At 42.9% G+C, this 21,465-nt stretch overlaps 1 protein-coding gene across 2 annotated transcripts in view; it reads left to right on the forward strand.

Moving 5' to 3' along the window:
• Nucleotides 1–21,465, forward strand: part of MICAL3 (microtubule associated monooxygenase, calponin and LIM domain containing 3) — a 231,435-nt gene that overhangs the window by 201,025 nt on the left and 8,945 nt on the right. The window contains exons 38-40 of one of the 2 annotated variants that reach the window (XM_054987717.1): nt 15,429–15,494; nt 19,121–19,220; nt 20,980–21,053. In XM_054987717.1, the coding sequence (XP_054843692.1) occupies nt 15,429–15,494; nt 19,121–19,220; nt 20,980–21,053 (240 nt within the window). The remainder of the gene's footprint in view (nt 1–15,428; nt 15,495–19,120; nt 19,221–20,979; nt 21,054–21,465) is intronic. The other variant, XM_054987716.1, reaches the window with a different exon arrangement.

Consider the following 21,465-nt stretch of genomic DNA (forward strand, 5'->3'; position numbering starts at 1 on the left):
CAAAGGTGGGAGGCCGACATGGCACCGCCCCCTTCAATCACCAAACGCCTGGCGGAACAGCTCTGTCTTACAGGTCCGGCGGAACGATAACATGTCCCGCTGGGCCCGGGTTTCCATTGACAGAGCGTTCCATTGACAGAGCGTTCTTGTAGTCCTGGGTATATTTTGCTCCATGTATGTGTACAATGCGAGTTAATTCAGCTTCTAGTGTTTACAAGAAACAGTAGGGTCTTTTTATATATATATATGAAGTGCCCTTAAGTTGGGAAGCGTAATGTAACTGAAGGAGCTTCCCTGATATGGCTCAGAAGATCTTTTTCTGTTTTGTTTGAGATCTGAAATTTCCTGTGGGGATTGAATGGGATTATCAGTAGCCAGTCAATATATTCCCATTGCTACTGCAGGATCAGTGCATTAAGAACAGATGATATTATTTAAATAGCAATATCCTTAAAGTTACAGTGTATTTAATTCATTTAAATTTATTTCTCACCCTGTCCCTAAGTCTCCTGACAGGTAACAGCCTGTGTCAAGACAGATTAAGCAATATCAGCATCAATACTGAATAAACTGAGTATAAACCCCTTTCTTACCATGGGCTACCAAATGTCACCCCAGTTAGAGAAGGCTTTACTAGCCCCTAAGAGGAGCTTTAAACAGCTTTGATGACTTTTCTTGAGTAGGAGTTGCGTAAACATGGAGCAGCCAAGCGTGCTGAACAAAGAAAGTTATGACAGTTGAATCTTGAAGGCTGCTGTGGTGAGGGGACTGTGTAAAACTTGACCCATTTGACGTTTAGAGGTCACAACCAACATCTTCTGTTTTACTGTTTGTGTGTTCTTGGTAGCCCATCCTAGTCAAAACAAACGCTGCCCTGATTTCAAGGGAAATCCTTTCAAGCTATAACAAATGTTAACTCAGGCAGTGGGGGTAGCTCCTTAGCTGCTGACTATCCATACAGGCATTTTTCTTTCCTACTAGGTAGTAGGTTCCGTTTAAAGTGGTTTGGGGAGACTTTAAGAGCAATTCTGACTCAACCAAAGAGAATCCGATTTCTTGGAAGGGAGAGACTCCAACTGACTGTGTGGCTAATGAATGCACTTACTGACTACTGAACAGATATATCATCACTGGAGCCAGTTTAACAATACCCCAGCCAAATTCAAAGAATACCTTTGCAATTGCCTTAAAGGATTTTTTTTTTAATTAGCGAGATGCAGGGTGAATGCAGATGTATGTCAGCACATGAGGATGTCTTTTATATAACAGTAATGCAAGGCTACCCGTGCACATGTACAGCTACCCACTGCCATTTAAACAGGATTTCCTTCTCTTTTTTTGTAGATGATGCTTAAGAGCTCATTCTCCTTCTCTTGAACTAGAGCTAATGTCTTCTGAAATTTTAATTTAAACAACAACAAAAAAGCAAAGTTCCCAGTCTCCTTTGGTAAATCTCTCTGGTTATCTATCTACCTGTCAAAGAACCTCCAGAATGGAGAGAAGAGAGCATTTCTCTGAAAAAGGTTTCATCTGTGGTAGCAGGAACTAGAAGTGGTTGTCAAATTTCTGTTTATCAGTGGATGGATCTGCTTCACATTTGCCAACCAATTAACTTTTTGTCATCATCTTGACCCTTCACCTATTGATTCCCCACCCACCCCCACCCCCAAGATCTCCCTGGCATCCTTGTAAGTGATGCCACCTGAGACTGAAGAGTTTTACAGCTATGTGGGGGCTCCTGCCTCAGTAGTAGCATGCTGGCAAGCCCCAAAGTAATTAGGAGTGGCTATGGTTAACCTGGGCAATGAAGAGAGGTGGAGTTTATGTCCAGGGGAAGGGGGACAAAACTTGGACTTTTTTCCTAATACCTTTTCGTCAGTCTCCTTGGGAGTACTGGGATTGCCTTTGAAGTCAAGTCTGAGAATTCCTACACATTTGTCACTACAGATGATCCAGGTGGGAATTGATCTGGGTTTGAGAAAAAAATCTTATTTCCTCTGTTAGGTGAAATCCTAGACCTTCATATGCTTCTTTTGCCGTACTTTTACCATTGCAGTAATTTTTAATATCTTTTACACATTCATTCATACTATTTATATGCTACACTTCTACAAAAAGTACTGGGCGGCTTACAATAAAAATAAACAGTGAACAGAATTAATAAAAAGTAATAATAGACTAAAAAAACAGCAGCAATAATAACAATATCCAATATATTAAGACAGCACTAAAAATCACTGCTGGTAAAACCACAAAAACCTGAGATTAAATAATTCACCTTGGGTTGGGAAGGGTTTTTCCCTATGCCCATATGACCCTTCAGTCAATATCCATTCCTTCCACATCAGTCAATCAAATAGCAACCTTCAGTCAAAGTTTCTTAACATCTGGTAGTGGCCTGAATCCTCCCACTTCACTCAGCAAAGGTTAAAGCCTTCCTCCAGCCAAAGGAACCGTACTCTTGCGGAAGAGCTGCTTAAGTTAGAGGAAGCCTCCTGAGGTTGGAAGAAGGCTTCAAACTTTGTTGCACAGAGCAATGGGATGCAGACCAATGTATGTAGATGTCAGTGATGGAAAAGAGGAACCATCCATCAGTTACCACTCTTTCCCACAAAGTGGTCTGTCTTCAGTTGCTGACAATGGTTTCCTTATGTATTCCAGTGATTTAGAAGCTCGAATTTTCTTACCAAAGGCTACTCTACATGTATATTGTGTTCCATTTTCTGATGCTCTGTAGCTTGGGGCAAATGCACACTTGTCTATCCTGCCCCAATAGTTATAGTGAAGTCAACATTGTGTGCATATCTCTTTGCGGTGTGTGCACAACATATATGCATTTTCCCTATAGTAGTAGTATATAATTAAAGAAAATCGTCTTGTATATGAAGCACAGTTGTAGCCTATAACTCTGGGCATTTGGGGGGATAAGGAATTATATTGTAGGAAATTAGGAAGGAAATCTGTCCAGAGGTGGTTCAAGATATGTTAAAACCAAATATGGAGGAACCGTATGGCACCCCCATGATGGTAAAAACCTTACCCATAAACTAAGTAAAGGATAACTTGCTTCCCTTCAGGGGTACTCTGAAAGTCTACCATCTGCATCACACTGCCTCACTTTGCCTAATAGTAGGTCCAGTCCTGCCTCTATCCTAAGTGGAAATTTGTGGCAGTGATCCAACTTCTTGTTCGTTCTTGCTTTCAAGAAAATGAAAGTCAGTTTTCTGGGACCACTCTTAGTACCTCCTTCTCAGATACTGAAGCCAAAAATCATAACAATCAACAGTTTATCCTTCGATGTATTGTCGAAGGCTTTCACGGCCGGAGAACGATGGTTGTTGGGGGTTTTCCGGGCTGTATTGCCGTGGTCTTGGCATTGTACAATGCCAAGACCACGGCAATACAGCCCGGAAAACCCCCAACAACCATAGTTTATCCTTCGTTCCCTTTTTATGGCCTGAAGGGTCTGCTTTGACTAGAGCTGTGCTAGAAGTCCTTTCATGAATCCCTTTGTGGTGCACAGGTCAGAGGACTTGTGTCTTTCATATATATTTTTCTTGCCTCAAGCTAAGGAAGTGAATGAAGCCTTATACATGCTCTCCATGGTTTTTCCTTTTCATAGATTGCTACTGGGTTAATAAGATTCTTCATACTGTGGTGGGCTAATGTCCTGATATGTTCTATGCCTAATATGACCAGGGCACAGTTGCCATATAAATCCACACATTCTAGGTGTTGCACTCCTGTGGGAAGTATTTTCGCTTGTGTCAGAATAGAAACTCTTTTTGGAACTCTTTTTAGCTTTCGAGAGTCATCTAGCATTCTACAAAAGACACACAATGGCTGGGAGTCGAAAGAGCATTTCTGTGAGTGGAAGGATTTTCACCTGCGAAGCATGACTTCCTTGCCTCCCCAAGAGGGCATTTGGGGGTTGCATTGGGAGGGCAGAGGCAATAAAGATCACACTTCGTGGACAGCAATCCTTCTGTCCATCACAATGCTCCACTGGATCCAAGCCAATATGTCCTTAATACCCCATAGCTCTGAGGCTTTGACCTGCCTGTATGACCTTTGCCCAAAGAAGGCTTTCTCTACTTGACAGACACCAACACACTTGGGGATTCAGCCCGACCATCCACAGGGGGTTGATCTTGACGTGACCTTTATCTGCTTAAGAAAGATGATCTGGTGAATGCTTGTGGGGGGCATTGCTCTGGACTTAGCTTTTCTTAGGACAACCGTAGGAGCAAGGTTCTAGATTCTCTTAACTCTGTTCATTGATTTGTCTCCGGAAAACAAATCCTGGGAAAAAGTTAAGGGTTGCAGGTACTTCTGAAGGCGCTCGTACTTTTCTGACTGCCTAATCTGGGCACATTCTGCGATTGAAGCTTGGTGGGAAAGCTGTTCCTTGAGAAGATTGAAAAGAGACACCCACCTTTACTGAATTTCCTTTCTGCTGGAGAGTATTTGTGGACCCTTCCCTAATGCCCCACCCCAAACCCACATGGCAGTGCCACATACTGGTACAAACCGACCTAGCTGAAGAATCCTTGTACAAAACCCAGCCTACTCCCTTTCTTTGCCTGGAAGTTCATGCCTGCCTGTCTTGCCTGCCTATTTACTGGGAACTGTCTCCTTGTCTTTATAGCATATACCGTATATATGTATGCGTATATATTTATTACAAAGTCGCATGATTTCTTGTTGTTTCTGTCTTTTCTCTCTCTCACCCTCCCCCTGTCTGCCTCTCTTATGTATGCAATTTCTCTTATCGACTGCTTTGGAGTGCTGGGCAGGGATTGGGGAGGGATCAGTTAGGGTGGGTATTTGATCCAATAACTCTCTCTCTTCACCGATTCCTTGTTATAGACTATTGGGGAGAGTCTTATTACAGTGACCTCATCGACTTGCACCTGGGTGGTATGTATGGCAGAACCTCTTTGCTGGCACTAACCCTGCTGACACCCTCTCCCACCCTGTCCCTCCACCTTCTTCTCTCCATCCCTGGCTCACAAGCAATGAGATGAAACCAGTCTTGCACCTAACGGATCGGCTGGGGCACAACCCCTTTTCCAGCTCAAAGGAAAAGACCACATTACTATCCAGCAGTCATAATAGCTTTCAAACCTCCCTATCACAGCAAAACTGGGTTTTAATGAGGCTAACTGAGGACCCAATCCCAAGTGTTCTGTGGTGAATTCTGGGTGTACTGGTCAGGGCTTGTGCTCTTCTCAGAATTCAGCCATTGGAGAAATCATTCATGGAATTCAAGGAAAGGCAGAAACTGTTTTATCCAGACTCACCTCCTCCTCTGTCCCCTAGTAACACTGGGAAATACAAAATGTCGTGATGTGATTTCCTCCTGTTGAAAGTTTCCTGAAAAACTTTTTTTTAAAAAACAATGGCTTTATTTGCATAAGCAGTCTCGTGATTGTTGGCCCAGAAGCAGCGAGATAGAACATGTTGAATAAAATGGATCTGCAGAAGAAAGAAGCAAGACAGACAGGTCAGCCACACTTGGTGGTGACACATCATCTGGAAAACAGAGCCTTGTGACACTGGGGCAACAAAAATAGGGCACCTCCAGTATGCACAATACAGGCCCTTAGAGTTGCCAGAAGGAATTACCTGGATCTCACAACCTCTGTTTTCAAAGGTTATTGTTTGGTATCTAAAACTTAATAATAAATGTCTCCAATGATAATGAAAGCCATTGTTTTAGGTTTTGCTATTCAAAGAGAATGAGTTCTCTTAGAGTTACAGTGGCTAAACATTACACGACAAATAAAAATGAGTATCTCGTATTCTCCCACAGAGAGTAATGGGCTCGTCCAGTGACTTCCCAAGTTCAGCCTCCCTTTTATTCCCTGTGGCGATCCAATAGGGTGATGATGGGAAACAAGTCTTGAGAAGCTGTGCATTTATATCCCACTTGAAGTCCTATTTGAAACAAAAGCTATTAGTGCAATCTTCAGTTCGTTGCACTGTTGAAAGGGATACTGGCAGCACTGATCAGCATTAAGGGTGTTGAACCTCTTGCCCCCCTCCCAAACAGCCATTTGCTCCTTATTTTGTGTGCCAAGGAATCTCTCTGGGGTGAGCAAAGATCCCATTGATGGCAGACTGCCTCTCTTTTACGATGTTTGTCTATCAGTATGGAAGATTCGTAAGAGTGCAGCCTGAAAGTCACCACACTGTTTCTGTTTCTCCCCTGAAACTGTTCAATTCTATGTGGTCCGATTTTAGCAATTTCTTCCCTTCTTTTTTCCTGCCTCTGTAAGCCGATCAAAGCAGTGATGGACCCTGTTGTGTTACAGTTTGTAAGAGTAGTAGGTTCCCTCTCCCCTATTCATTTTTCTTTTTATATGGTACATACTGCCTGTTACCTTGGATTTGTCCAGGCTATCATGTTGAATCAGCAATACCAAATTTTGGTGTCAGTGCTACAAACCCTTTAAATAAGGGTTGAACTGGGAGAGAAGAAATCTAATGAGTTTCAGGCACATTGCCATTTCTCAACAAAGGGAAAGTTTGTTCCGAGGTCTTGGGTGGTTTTGGTGGGCTGTGTTTTGTCTCTTGCATGCCGAAAAGGTCGTCATATATCAATGGAATTTCTGTGCAATTTTTTACATGGTGGAGAAGTCATGAGCCAACAAAAAAAATGAAGAGAATCTCAAAAAGTGCTAAAACTCTTGTTTAAATCGAGCCTTTCTCAAAGTTTAACCAGCAGTATATCAAATCTCAGGTTCAGTGTAGCAGTTTCTGCCACAGAGACTAAATCAGGAGGGAAGAAATATGTATTTTCTACAATTCCAGGTGCAATATGAGTAGAGTATAACTCTTGACCATAGCTGCTGATCATCTCGTGTCTCCTGAAGCACAGACTCTTTGGAGTGCTTTAACTAGGGTTTGCAGGCAACCATTTGAGGTTTACCTTCCTCTGTAGGTTTTGAAATTGGTGCAGCCTTCCTTTTTTCTTGGAGAGGATCCCCCAAGAAGAAAGATTTAACTCAAGCCAATTCAACTATCGCTGACTAGCCATATATTGTGGGCTGCTGGGTTCTTGATGCCCCCTGCTGCTTGCAGTCCTCGGCAGACATAAAAAAGGCAATTAAGTGGTACAGATCTGAGCTATCACATTTTTGAAAACAAGACTTTTCCCAGGTACAGGATATGGTGGCCTTTAATCCCTGGCTGGGTTGTGGGTGGGAGATTGTTTTCCCAAATCAGCTCAGAGAATCTTCCACTTCAGTAAGGGTTATGAACTGGGTCTCTTCCACAGAGATCAGGCACATTGCCCTTTTTATTTTGTCAAAATCCAGAAGTGCATCAATTGATCAGAAGTCCCCGACTGACACAATCGCTTGTGCAGTACAGTCCCTTAGAGCTGTTAATCTGCAAAAAACAAGCTGGGGTTATGTTGCTCCAGTTGGGTGGAAAATGCTACAGCATTGATCTTTTCCATGCCACTGAGGTTTGAAACCTCAGATCCTGTGTGTGGTGGCCACGCTGCAGTTCTTTTGCACACCGCTGCTAACCCTCTCAAATGTACAGTAACCACAGTGTGGGTTTCTCCTGCAGGGTCCAGAGCTTCTTACGTTACCCCAGCAGTGCTGGAAGGAAAAGTACTACAGTGTAACACAACTTAAGTATTCACATGCTAGTGAATGCCAGCCTGTGAATTGGATACCATTACCATAAACGTACCAATGGAAAACTTGAATTGTTTCACTGTGGCAAATAGGAGCTTCCGTTTTCTTCCGAGAGCAGAGAAATGTGATGGGATTCCACACGCAAACTGTCCGGAAGCTGCTTTTACAGGAAGATGCTAAGAACAGAGCCCCAGTGTGGGGGAAGGGTCTTTTCAACAGATTTATACGTGTTGATGTCATGGCCTCTGCTCTTGTGCGTGGATGAGCCATTGTGGAATGAGCCAATGAGATGCAGGCAAAAGCATGCTCCCCCAGAGCATCTGTTGCTTTTCATGTTGGCAAGGGAAAAGTTCGTGTGGGGTAGAGGGAAGAGCCAATTGTGTTGATGCTGAAGTCAAAATATGACCCATGTGCACACCCCCTGATAAAACTTAGCTACTACTCTGGCTGAAATGTTCAAATGTTTAAAATCTTGGCTCCACCACTTATCCTGGACTGCAACAAGTGACGAGCGAGACCTGCCTTTGGCTACCCGAGGGTTCCCTTCTAGTGCTTTTCCTGAGCGTGCCTTTAGGAGGCATTGCGTGCATAAAGGAGCTGTAAAAGGGCAAGTGCTGAGCACCCCTTAACCTATTCTGCACCCTGGCTGATGCCGCTTCCTTTCTCTTTGCCTTTCCCCTCCTCCTCTTCCTAACGCCTCCTTGAAGGCAATAGCCCTGTCACTCCTGCTAACAATGGCTGGGCGGGAGGGGGGGTGGAATTCTCAGAGTCATTTAAAGGGATACTGTCATTTTGTTCCTGTAACCTCACTTCTGTCATAAAAAACTTGCTTAAACTAAACCTCACAAACAGCCCTCTATTTTGCCTTTTCATAATTGATGTTGTTTTGGTCTCTGCATTTTACTGTTTGGATAACTGTTCACAATGCCAGTCACTCTTATTTCTTGCCTGATCCCCCCAGCCCCAACAAACCCTTTGGTGTGTAAATGAATTGGCCAAATGAATTGGAATTATTGTGTAGCCTCAGCCCCTAAAAAAGCTGATCATATTCAGTTTGGAATTCTGGGAAATATTGTTGAAAAGCATTCTTCCCACTCTCCCACAACATCAATAAATGAAATATCCAGCAGTATCCCTTTAAATGAAGCTCAGTGTTATGTGCTGGGAAAAAAATCTGTGGCTTTATAGTTCTAGTGTTTTTGTACTTCTTTGTGACTGGTGTTCCTGCAGTATTGCCTTACGGGGCTGCCAGAGTGCTTGAGGGGCACTGTAGTTTAGTGGGCTATGAGATGGAGCTGTGAATCAGGCAAGTCCCAGGTTCAAGTCTCATTCCTGCCATGCATTCAGAAGGTGGTCTTAAGTTGGCCATAATTTCTCAGCCACAGTTGTAATATGGAGATAATAATTATAGAACTACCTTATAGGTTGGTTGTAAGGATCGGAAAAAGTGTGTGTGATATGTTCCAAAGGAAAGTCCTCTTGGGAACTTAGCTGTTCAGTCTCATTTCAACTAAAACCACACAAGTCCTGCTGAGTTCCTGTGGCGTTCCGGTGAAGCGGGAATCAACCATGTGCTTCCTATTCCTGGCACATGTGCAGCTAAATGCAGTTACCATAATGCAATGAGACCAATTCCACTCACGCACATGCCTCCCTGTAGAAATGTCTGGAGCTCTTGGGGGAAAGCGTACCATGTTGCTGCATGGCATAGATATGTATAAACTAACACATAGTCAGCACTGATTTCTGACACAGCTTGAGGCACTGTTGGGAAGGAGGGGAAGCAATTTCCTCTTGCCCCCTCCCACCTCAGTCAGTGAATACAGTGGAATTTAAGATGGTGTTTCTCAATTTGTACCTCAACACCCAAATTCTTTGAAGGCAACATTTCCAGTGATTGCATTCAAGATTAGGGCTTCCAAGTGACAAACTCTTTAAGTGATAGCAATTTTGGATGTGTTTGTAGCTTGTGGCTTCAAATTAATTTCTGATTGTAATGCATACTGGAAAAAATATATTCCATAGCCAGGACCTTTAAGTATAGTCAGAATTGTTACAGTAAGAGCTAGCAAACTGGAACTGCAAGAATGCCGCAATGTAACAGTATTGTGTAGTGGTTAGAGTGTCAGACTAGTTTCTGGGAAATGCAGGTTGGGAATCCCCATTGTGCCATGGAAGCTTGCTTTGGTGACCTTGGGCCAGGCGCATACGTTCAGCCTAACCTGCCTCACAGAGGTGTTGTGATGGTAACATGGAACAGAGAATGATGTAAGCCACTTTGGGTCCCATGGGGGAGAAAGGCAGGGTAGAAATGAAGTAGCCAAGGTTCAAGGCTGATGTTGGGTGCAAGGGATCTGAAATGGTGACCCTACTTGGAAGAAAACATGGTGGTCATCGAGGGAAGTAAAAGCCAGAGTAATCCAGCATTTGAGAAAGGGAGAAAAAGTAATTCAGTTATAAGGGATGAAGAGGAATATGAGGAAGGTTCCTAGACAGGGCCTGTTCATAACAGATGTTTGGCATAAAGAGCAAGGGGAGGAACCAAGGCTGAAAGGGAAGATAAGAGCGGCTTGTTAGAATTACCTGACACAATGACTCCTTGCTACAGAATGTAGTGCCCATGAAGGACTTTGGTAGTTCCCTGCTTTGGCTGTTGTGCTGGTTATGCAGGTACACGAATTGCATGGATTTTGTTCTTGTCTTTGGGTTTTGTGTAGACCAATATGGCTATAAAACTTTTAAAATGTGGATTATAATCTCTGGGTGATTCTTCAAGACATGGCATGCCTAGTGCCAAGCTTGAATTTTCCTGAGAGGTTACTGTGCATGTTGATTTTCGACCATGTTAATGGTATGAATGTATCTCATATAGAAGGTGATTATTGCAGGCCAGCCAAAAGGGGAGAAGGGCTGTGGTTCCGTAGAAGGGTCTCTGCTTTGCATGCAGAAGGTCCCAGGTTCAATTCCTGGCATCTCCAGTTAAGGATCAGGTAGAAGGAAACATGAAGGAAAGCCACTGCCCGTCTGAGTAGACAGTACTTAACTTGATAGACTAATGGTTTGACTCAGTATAAGGCAGCTTCATGTGTGTAAGGGTGGTCTTCCATGTTACCATCTGCAAGACTTAATTCTACAAAACCACATGGGATTAGGATAATTGTATAGATGTGCAATAAATGTATTAGTATTAATTAGTTTTAAAGCTAATTTTAAAGCTAAATGGAAATCATATCAGTTACCAGTGTCTCCATAAAGGGGAAAAGGTAATGGGCTATTATTTCTGTTTCCATCTTGAGAAATTGGGATTTAATAAAAATCTGCTTGAGTCATTTTCTGGCCCTCCTCCCTGTTGTTTGTGTTGTGTGTTTGTGCGTGTGTTTATTGAATTGTTTCTAAACTTTTAAAATGTATTGAATTGTTTCTAAACTTTTTAAATGTTTTAACTTTTTTAATGTTTGCCACCTTTGGGACCCTATTTGGGTAGAAAGGCAGCATACAAATGTTTAAAATAAATAGGTGAAGATTTGCAAGTATTTGAGCCACCCAGATTTTGCCTCAGTGATGGGTTTTTTAAGCCAAACAAAAAAGGATTGTGTTGGATGTGTTCAGGTTTGTCTTGTTGAGTAGCTACTTGATACAGCTGGTGAATGTACCAAAGTTAGTTATGTGTATAGCTTTATTTAGGACGACCTAGTAAAAATATTACTGAATTTTAGTCTTGCTTTAAAAGTGTAGGATACTTTTTATGTGTTGCTGTAAGTCTGCAAAAAGCATCCCACTTGGTGAGTCATCTGTGGTGACTAAAAATTGTCTGCAAGTGACCCGATGGAAACTTTAGCACATTGGAAGAGAGTTGGCTCCTTCGAGCTGTTGATGTGCTGCAAGTTATTCATCTGTGTGGGCGGACAGGCTAGTTAAAGTACTTGCTACCTGGTCTAGATTTTTTTTAGAAAGCTGGGCTACTGTTACTTCCATGGTGCCTGGGAATTATTTCTTTAATACCTTGTATTCAGTATCTATAAATAGTTATTCAATGTTGTGAATGTCCCCCAGGGACTCTATAAAATAATTTGTATTTTCTGTACTTATATATATATATATATATAATATGAAATAGATTGATTATGCCAGCACAGTGATTCGAGTGTGTCGTACTTGCTCATCTCAGTTTTTTAGTATTCCCCCCTCAAGATGCTTGCCATCATTAACTTATTTTCTGACAATTCCACAATTTTATGAGCTTTTTTCCTTGCCAGATTAAATGCCAGTCCTTCTGTGGTCGTGAAAAGGCAGCTATCTTAAGTTACCTCAGAAAGGACTGCTTTGTGTTTCTCTGGTTTGATTGATTTTTTTAGCTGACATTTTACTGTTTTGTCCCTTTTATGAGGATCTTTGATTGTGTTATATTACTCCTCTTTTAATTGATTGTCTTGGATTATCTGTGTCTGAGGTAATATCCTTTTTATTAAGCAACAGGGATTCTAAAGTTACACTGGCAATTGCAAAATTTGTATCAGTCCTTATGTCCCTTAAGCAGTAGGAAAATCCGAACTGCAGTGCTATTGGGCAAGTGGATTCATACAAACTTGAGGAACTGTTGGCCAAAATCTGAAAAGCTGAGTGAGGACAAGTACATAAATATATATGTAAATATGTATATAAAGGGTATATATTTGAAATAATCTTTAATATTGGAAATTTAGGGGAGGGCTTGATCGGATCAGTTGTTTTTATGAGTGGGAGATTTATTAATTGAGCAGTGTTAGACAATCGAATTCAATTTTTAAAGACCTGCCCTGATGAAAATGTTTTCTTGAGAATTATATGTATGTGTTTGTATGTGCATGTGTGTGTGTGTATGAGAGAGAGAGAGCATGTGCAAAGGAGAATAGTGAGTATAGTGAGGCATATGGAGCAATGAAAAACACATTTGTTGATTTTCTTCCTATCACATAATTTATGTGCACAGAGCTTGCACCAAGAACCAAGTTAGCATGTGCATTTTTGACAGCCTCCAGTCTGAGGCACCTGAATGCAGAGCTAGTTGCTGGCCGCACTTTAAAAGGAAGATAGAACTGTGGTTGTTGTGGGTTTTCTGGGCTGTATTGCCGTGGTCTTGGCATTGTAGTTCCTGACGTTTCGCCAGCAGCTGTGGCTGGCATCTTCAGAGGTGTGGCTGGCATCTTCTGAAGATGCCAGCCGCAGCTGCTGGCGAAACGTCAGGAACTACAATGCCAAGACCACGGCAATACAGCCCGGAAAACCCACAACAACCATCGTTCTCCGGCCGTGAAAGCCTTCGACAAGATAGCCTTCGACAAGAAAGCCTTTGATAAGATAGAACTGTGTTTGTAGCAAGACAGTAATCTGATTAGTTTGCCCCAAGATGCGACACTGATGCTTACTTGCTGGCGGCACACACCCAAGCATCTTGGGAGCATAGAGTAGCACCCACAATGACTGCAGATAGGCCATGCTCAGAAAAGTACAAGCGGAATGGAGCAATGAGAGGACACCTCCTTAGGGTTGCCAGCCTCCAGGTAGCAGCTGGAGATCTCCTGGAATTACAACTGGTCTCCAGGCCACAGAGACCAGTTCACCCGGAGAAAATGGCTACATTGGGGAGTGGACTGTATGGAATTATGCCATGCCAAGGTCCTTTCCCTTCCCAAACCCCACTTTCTCCAGGTTTCTCCAGGTTTCACCCCCCAGATCTCCAGGAATTTCCCAACATGGAGCTGGCAACCCTACACCTCCCTGTGGTGCTCTGTATACAAAATTGCTGTAGTTAGCTCCTCAGAGAAGTGCAGCTTCATATGTGGCCTATTCCGGACTTGGACTTGCTTCCTCCATTTTTAACCCTTCCAATCCCAGTATAAATGTTTCTTCCTGTCTGAGAGAGTCCTATTGCTCATTCGTACTCTTTGCGAGTCGATGTGCCCTCCTCTTTAACTTTGGTCTGTCCTGTGTGCTCTACTCTAGTTCTGTGATGGTCCCTTCTGAAAGCCCTTCCTTTCCCACAGCTCTGTAGATCTCCATTCCAAGAAGTGTGACTCCCTCTCTATATATGTGCATGTAGGTCTAATTTTTTTTCAGCAGATTATGGATATCCTTTATCTTAGGGGCTTCTGGTCCTTCTCCTTACACTCTAACGGTTTCCCTTTACCACTGCTACCAGCAGACTTCCCAGTCAAAGCACCCCAAGGTCTTTATAGATTCTTCGTCTCTATACATTTAATCCATGGGCATTCAATCTCCAAGACACACAGGCATGCTGAGCAAGAAGCCTCAGAGCAATAGAGGTTCTTGCAAGCCCACAGTGTCCCTGTACAGAGGTAGCTGCTATTGGTTGTTGTGGATTTTCCGGGCTGTATAGCCATGGTCTTGGCATTGTAGTTCCTGATGTTTCGCCAGCAGCTGTGGCTGGCATTTTCAGAGGTGTAACACCAAAAGACAGAGATCTCTCAGTGTCACTGGCACTGAGAGATCTCTGTCTTTTGGTGCTACACCTCTGAAGATGCCAGCCACAGCTGCTGGCGAAACATCAGGAACTACAATGCCAAGACCACGGCGATACAGCCTGGAAAATCCACAACAACCATAGTTCTCCGGCCATGAAAGCCTTCGACAATATATCGTAGCTTCTATTGTTTCTCTGAATGAGTCAGTTCTCTCACCTTGCCTCCTTTCAGTCAAGGGGATGTCTAGAACAGTGACTCATACAGACATATAGGGGGTGAAATGTGTGCTTCCAATTTTCATTTAGAAGAGGGGGGGGAGATTATGTTTCTGTGATCAAAAGTTTAGAAACTGCTATTTCTAGCTATTACTGGGCACACACCCAAAATTCTTGAGGGGAAAAGTGATTGTACATATTACCAGAATGTGCTGCAAATCTTTCTACCAGCTTGAGCTGTGGGCAGTGCCTAAAATATTAAACTTGATGCGATAAAATACCAATTGAACCCTTGCTTAGTTGCGATTCTTGTAGTAAAAAAGGAGGGAAATTTAGGACCATTCTATACTGCAGTATGGTCTATAGCTGTGTCACACAGTCTTATTTTGCTGATGATGGAAGACAGGAAGTTTTAGTTTTTTACATACCATTGGGAATGTTGTTTGGCCAACACTTTCTTTAGAGGCCTGTAAGTGTACATTACCATTTAATCCCCATCTCAAACACATGACCTCTCATAACAAAATATTTTCTTCAGTCAGGCCCTTCTGCTTAATTCCAAGATGCCTTGTTTTCCACATGTGCTATGTTTCTCGTAGTGAACCTGCATCCTTCGACACCATCACAAGAAAACATGTTGAATGTCCCGCCTTTGAAAAACTAGGCTAATTGAAAGATGTCTAAACCCATTGGATACTATAGTTATGAGAATTGTTCGCCTTCTTCTCAGCGCTTTGATCTCTTGCCTATGAATTTTGACATTAGGGCAAAAATTCTGCAGCCTCAAAGAATGTCACATCTGGGCTGTTTCTGTCATCTCGGTAATTTTTATGGCCCATACAGTTTCCCTTCCCAGTGCTGCTCTTCTCCATTATTCGTGTTGACAAGGGACGTTCCATCAGTAGACTGTTTCCCCTGTTTCTGCTTCTCCATTTCTTGTATTTTTTTCTTTTCTTTCTTCTTGTTGTTTCCTTTCTTTCTCACTCTTGTGCTTTTTTGTCCTTTTGCTTGTCTGTTTATTTTCACCCTGTTTCTCCTTTCTTCCTTCCAACTTCCTTTCCCCTTCCCTTCTTCCTCTCCCATCTTTGGTCCTATTGAAGTTGAGCCCAATGCCGGGACACCACGCCGTAGACCTCTCTCCTTCTGCCCTTGCTGTGCCCATGAAGGTAATGTAACATCTTGCATACCCTCCATCCCCTTTCAAAACCACAATTGGATTGGCATAGAGACACTAGTCAGCTAGTGACGGAATCAAGTTATTCACCACCAAAATTCCCTCTTCTTTCCTTCGATCTCAATGATATCCACTGTAACAATCTTGTTATGAAGTGTGCCTGGCAGTATCCTAAAGGTACAGTATCCCTTTCTTGGCTGTACATTATGGGGGGCAAGAATAGCTCCCTCAAGCTCCCTCACATCATTGGGGTTTTTTATCAGCATTGGTTGTAGTGGCAACTGTGTCACCTCATAAAGCTCCTGTTTGGCATGTTGGTTTTCCCAGTGGGGAAAGTGTGAATCCCCCTCCTTAAACCAAATTACACTAATGAATTGAAGGAATATTGCATCTTTTGCCATGACTGGTTTGCCCAACGTCTCTCGCCTATGAAACGCCAACCTTCTGACCTGCCGTAGCCCTCATTGGGCTGCTGAGGAACACTTTTTTTTTTACTGTGTCTGTTTTTCATGTAAAGTTTCTGTTTCTCAAGGCATGGGGGAAAGGGGTGGAATGTGATTACAATGTGTAACTTCTGCTAACCACTGTATCTGCTTTCCGTGATGCACCTTCATCGGTTTATTCATCTTTCCTCCCCATTCCCACCATCTCCTTCCATTCATTGGCTGACACAATAAACAAACATTTTCATAGGTCAGTGGTAACACATATTTGGGTTCTTTTGTCCAAAATGGTTCCCCCCCTCCCTGATATACTTATAATGGAAAGGGTGGGGAGACTTCCCAGTGCTTTTCATGGCTCCACCATATTGGGTGTTTGCATGGATTTTTTCCCCTTTCCACCCTGGCTATGAGGGCACCTTGTGCAGAGATGCTCAGAAAGGCATAATTGGAATTGGACAGTGGAGGGGTATAACACCAACAACTAAGAATGGCTAATGGATTAGGTTGAGCTTTTGTATATTCATATCCAGTTCTCTTGGATCAGTTGCTGTCTTCGTACTTCGCAGTAAGAGAAGATGATGATGAATTGGCCCTTCATTTCACGTTCTCAAGGGAGTAAAAGTTGGAGAGAGGTTTGGTAGCAATCTTCTAGAGCAGGGATGGTCAACTTTTCTATTTTCAAAGACCAATGTATTCTCCTGAGAGCAGTCCAATGTCTGGAAGAATATTTTTGCAGCTCAAATTGGCCCCTTCATCCCTACACAATCACAAATGGTCTGACTGTGTAATTATATCAGCAATATCTTACAAAATGAGCTCCATAGTTATGAAACCCACTTTTAGGCATAGCAGAGAACAGCATACAACACCCCGCCCCCCGCAAAGGAGTCATAACAATAACATTTTATTTTCCATACAAATAAAACTATGGGCAAATACTTGGCTGCACTTGGATTAAAATTCGGTATGGCAACCAGGTGCCAGGTAAAATGCTTTGGGGATCACATCTGGCTTCCAGGTCAACACTTTGATGTACCTGTTTTAATTTCCACGTTGGGCTTTCTCATGGCCAACATGCAGAGTCTGCATTTTGGAAAGGCCAGAGTAGCTTTTGATAAAGATGTTATTCTCTATACCCATTGCTAGGCAGAGATTCTGTCTTACAGTTTTTGCCTTTGTATTATTTATTTATTTATTTATTTATTTATTTATTTATTTATATTTCAATTTATATACCGCCCATCCCCAGGGGCTCTGGGCGGTGAACAGTTTAAAATCAATAAAAACAAGAAAACAACAATACTAAAATCAATATACAAAACAATAATGAAATAAATTAACCAAGTGCAATGGTGGGGAGAACCCCCCCCCCCAAATATATTTGCACAATAATTTTATAAAAGGGCATCAGTGAAAATTCAGGATTATTTCCAGTAATGGACCACAGCTTAGCAGTTGTGGTACAGTATGTTGGTAGAAAGAGCTGTCAAGTCATAGCTGACTTATGGCGACCCCTGCTGGGGTCTTCAAGGCAAGAGACTAACAGAAGTGGTTTGCCGTTGCCTGCCTCCACATAGTGACCCTGGTCTTCCTTGGAGGTCTCCCATCTAATCTCTAACCAAGGCTGACCCTGCTTAGCTTCCGAGTCCTGATGAGATCAGCCTTGCCTGGGCTATCCAGGCCAGGGTGAGGTACTGTATACCAGTTTCTTAAACTTTTATCTCTTTAGGCACCTTAGCTAAAAGAGATGATAACAGCTTATCAATACAGGGCACCCTGAAACATTTTGCAAAAATAGTTACCCTGCAGGACATTAAGAAATCCTGTAGGCTTGCAGTAGATAAGCAGACTCTGTTGATCAGGAGCATATAAAGAGGACTTCCATTTTGCATATGAACTGGTTTTCAGGATCCAGTCCCAAAAGTGATATTGTCTGTAGGCCACTGTCAGTAGCACTTCACTAGGTACATTTTGTGTGAGTATAGCATTCTCAGTCTTACTGAACCTCAAAAGTCTCAAGAGTGGTCACATTATTTATGGCTTTGCCATCGAGTCTTTTATAAGTCTTCTGGTTTACTCTAAAAGATCTCGGGCTGGTACCTGTTGGTATTTTGCACTGCCATTGAGGTTTCATGCTGATTGCTATCTGGATTTTTTCCCTTAAACAGATTGTTATAATTTTAGCTTGTGACTTTGGGACCTGTGAAGACTGAAAGGTGATTTATAAGTGTTCTAAGTAATTTTTTAAAAAATACTGTTGGAGAGCAGGTTTGAATTTAAAGTGAAATTCTTGACAAGCTGCTGCTGCTCTCTCCTGTTTTTCTAAATTTTTGGCATGTATGGATTTTCTTCATTCTAGGTTAGAAAGTAATCTGGAAATAGTGTTGGACAGAACCTGCATTTGTGCAGTTTGGAAACTTGTTTAAAAGAAAGAAGGGCACCTAGGAAACATGCTGAAGCAGACTCACCTGATGTGATGACTAAAAGCCAAGAGGAAGGAAGAGTGTTGAGGGTACAGGTCAGCAATTGACTGCCTTCAGGAAGTAAGATAATGACTTAACAAGGAAAGAGCGCAGCACATGGGGCTATGCGTCAGCATAAAGTTGGCTAAAGTCAACCCTGAAACAGTCTAGTGGGGAGCTGCACGGGTGAAATTCGTCTCTGACCACTAATTGCTCAGCAGCTGTCTACCAATATGGAAATTGATAGATGAGTACACAGGGAGTGATCAAATTGTGTTATGAGCATTCACGTAGCACCCGGTTGCTACTTTGCCAAATGATGAGTGAGAACACATCCAGGTTGAAATTCAATCACTGTGTTAGGTTCCAGTCGAGAGCTATGTTGGAATGTCTGAATATATCCAGAATGAAAAGGGGACAATAGAGAAAGGATACTGGGCAGGAAAGCATAACTTTGGCTACTTGTTCTGTGGTGAGGCACATGGATTCAGGATGCATGGATCCAGAGGAGGCTTTGACGACAGGAGGTGGTGATTCTCCTTCCTATGTGCTGTAGGCAAAGTTAAGCAGATCTGATGAGAGTGCTCTGGCAGCGTCTTGCTCGGCTTTCTTTGCACATTTTGCCCTGCCATGTTTGCTCCTGCCTGCCTGTGAGGCTCGTGGAGACGGCAAGAAATCTTCCTGAAAACTGACCCGCATTCTTTTCTTGGCAGGCATGGGAAAGAAGGATGACCCCAAGCTGATGCAGGAATGGTTCAAGCTGGTACAGGAGAAGAATGCTTTGGTGCGCTACGAGTCAGAGCTGATGATATTGTGAGTGAGCAGGGGTCTTTCTTCACATGGCAAACACTGAGGGGGAAGGATGAAGCAATGGGCTATGGGCAGGGAGACATGCAGAGCCAGTCTCCGTCACCATTTAGGCCAGCAATCTCCAACGTGGCATCTAATGAGGTGTTTCTTGGCACCTGCTTGCTTTAGGAAGAAATTCAGAGAGTTTTGAATGGAGCATGAAAAAAAAACCAGGGAGCTTTGAGCCTGAATGGCAAAGTGTTTCGCCTCTAGCTTAGCCATACCTGACACCACCTTTCTTATTTCTCTGGGCTTGGCAGCTCCTCTCCATGCCACAGAGGGACCAACCTTCCCCTTTCCTTGGAAACTGAAACAAGCAGTTCTTTTTGGCAAAGAACTGATCCCACCCCTTCCCATGGCAGCCTTTTTTTATTGGCCCTGCTCCACGTGGCAGCCACTTTGTGGTAGTGCCCCCGTCTGTTCTCAAAATTCCAAACGTTCCCACAGGCTTAACGGGGTTAGCGGTCTCTAACTTAGGCTATACAGATGAATGGTATTGGTATAGTGTTTGGTGTGTTTTAGTGGTTAATGTGTTCGACTAGAATGGGGGGGGGAAACCCAGGTTCAAATATCTACTGTGCCACAAAGCTTGCTGGATAATCTTGGGCCAGTTGCACATTCTCAACTAACCCACCTCACATGGTGGTTATAAGAGAAAAATGCAAACCATGTATGTCACTCAAAGTTCTTTAGAGGAAAGACAAGATAAAAAATTTACAATATATAAAAGAACCAGTGTGGTGTAGGGGTTAGTGTGTCTGACTAGGATCTGGAAGGCCCAGCTTCAAATACCTGCTCTTCTGGGTGACCTTGGGCCAGTCACACCCTCTTAGCCTAACCTATGTCATGGGGTTGTTGTGAAGCTAAAATGGAGAGGAGGAAAATGATGTGAGCTGCTTTGGGTCCCCATTCATTCATTCATTCTAGCCCCCCCCCCCCCATTGCAGGCTCAGGGTGGGGTACAACAATTTCAATACACATTAAAATCACAATAAAAACAACAACAGTTATCATAAAAACACAGTTCCAAAACAGCAACTTAGTGCAGCCCACCCCTGCCAACAGTGCATGAGGAGAGGGAGAGTCACTGGGGAGAAAGGCAGGATATAAATAAAGTTAATAAAAATAAACACCCACACACACACTTGCCTGATTATACACAAGGATAACGAGATAGAAAAGTAAGGTTTCTATGTTAATAATAAGGACGTAAGAAGGACCCTGCTAGATCAGACCAACGGTATATCTACTCCCACATCCTATTTCCCACAGTGGCCAGTCAGATGCCCCTCGAAGGCCTTCAGGCTTATCACAGAAGCCAGAGGTTCCCCCCTGCTCCCCCCAAACCCTTGAACATGTAAGTGCCATTGAGCCCTCAGGACAAATAGCCCTTGATAGCCTTCATGAATTTGTCCAATCATCTTTTAAAGTCATTGGCCACTTCTGTGGCATAGAATTACACAAGTTCTGTGTCGTACAAAAGAAGTGCCTCTTTCTTGTCTGTACTGGTTCTATGGTCCATCATTTTCACTGGATATCTTCAAATGTTAAGTATTATTAGAGAAGCTTATTCAAAAAGATACTCGGCTAGAAGGGTGACACAGTTATCAGAACTGAGAGGTTATGCCAAAGACTTCTGAACATTCAACTTCCTGAGTAGATTTTGCTTCCTGCCGAAATCACCATGATGAGAAATGTTCATGTTCTCCATGTCTCCTTGCAGTGCTCGTGAGTTGGAGCTGGAGGATAGGCAAAGCCGGCTACAGCAAGAGCTCCGGGAGAGGATGGCAGTGGAGGGTAAGAGCATGGGTTTTGGTTCATGGTTTGGCCTCAGAAGAATTTACTGTTTCCAGAGGCGACTATAGCCCCCATTCATGGTTCCCCAGCTACTGAAGTCATTATCAGATGGTTCAACCTCTTGGCACGTGTAATCACAAATGGATATGTATATAAGAAACAAATTCTGAATACCCTGGTCATTCAAAATGCAATCTGTCTCTGTGGCCTAGTTCTCACAAAGAACAGGTTATTGAATTTGTATTGAGAACGTGATGGTCTCTGGCTAATAAACACACTTGATTCTACCTGATTCCACAAATAACAGGTTGAGGTAGGGAAGCTACCTCTAGACTAGAGATGGGCACAAACTGCAAGACGAACTAAAGTTGGTCATGAACTGGGCTGGTTCGTGCTTCGCGAACCAGCAGTT

This window comes from Eublepharis macularius, chromosome 9 (genome assembly GCF_028583425.1).
Source record: "Eublepharis macularius isolate TG4126 chromosome 9, MPM_Emac_v1.0, whole genome shotgun sequence".
NCBI lineage: Eukaryota > Metazoa > Chordata > Lepidosauria > Squamata > Eublepharidae > Eublepharis > Eublepharis macularius.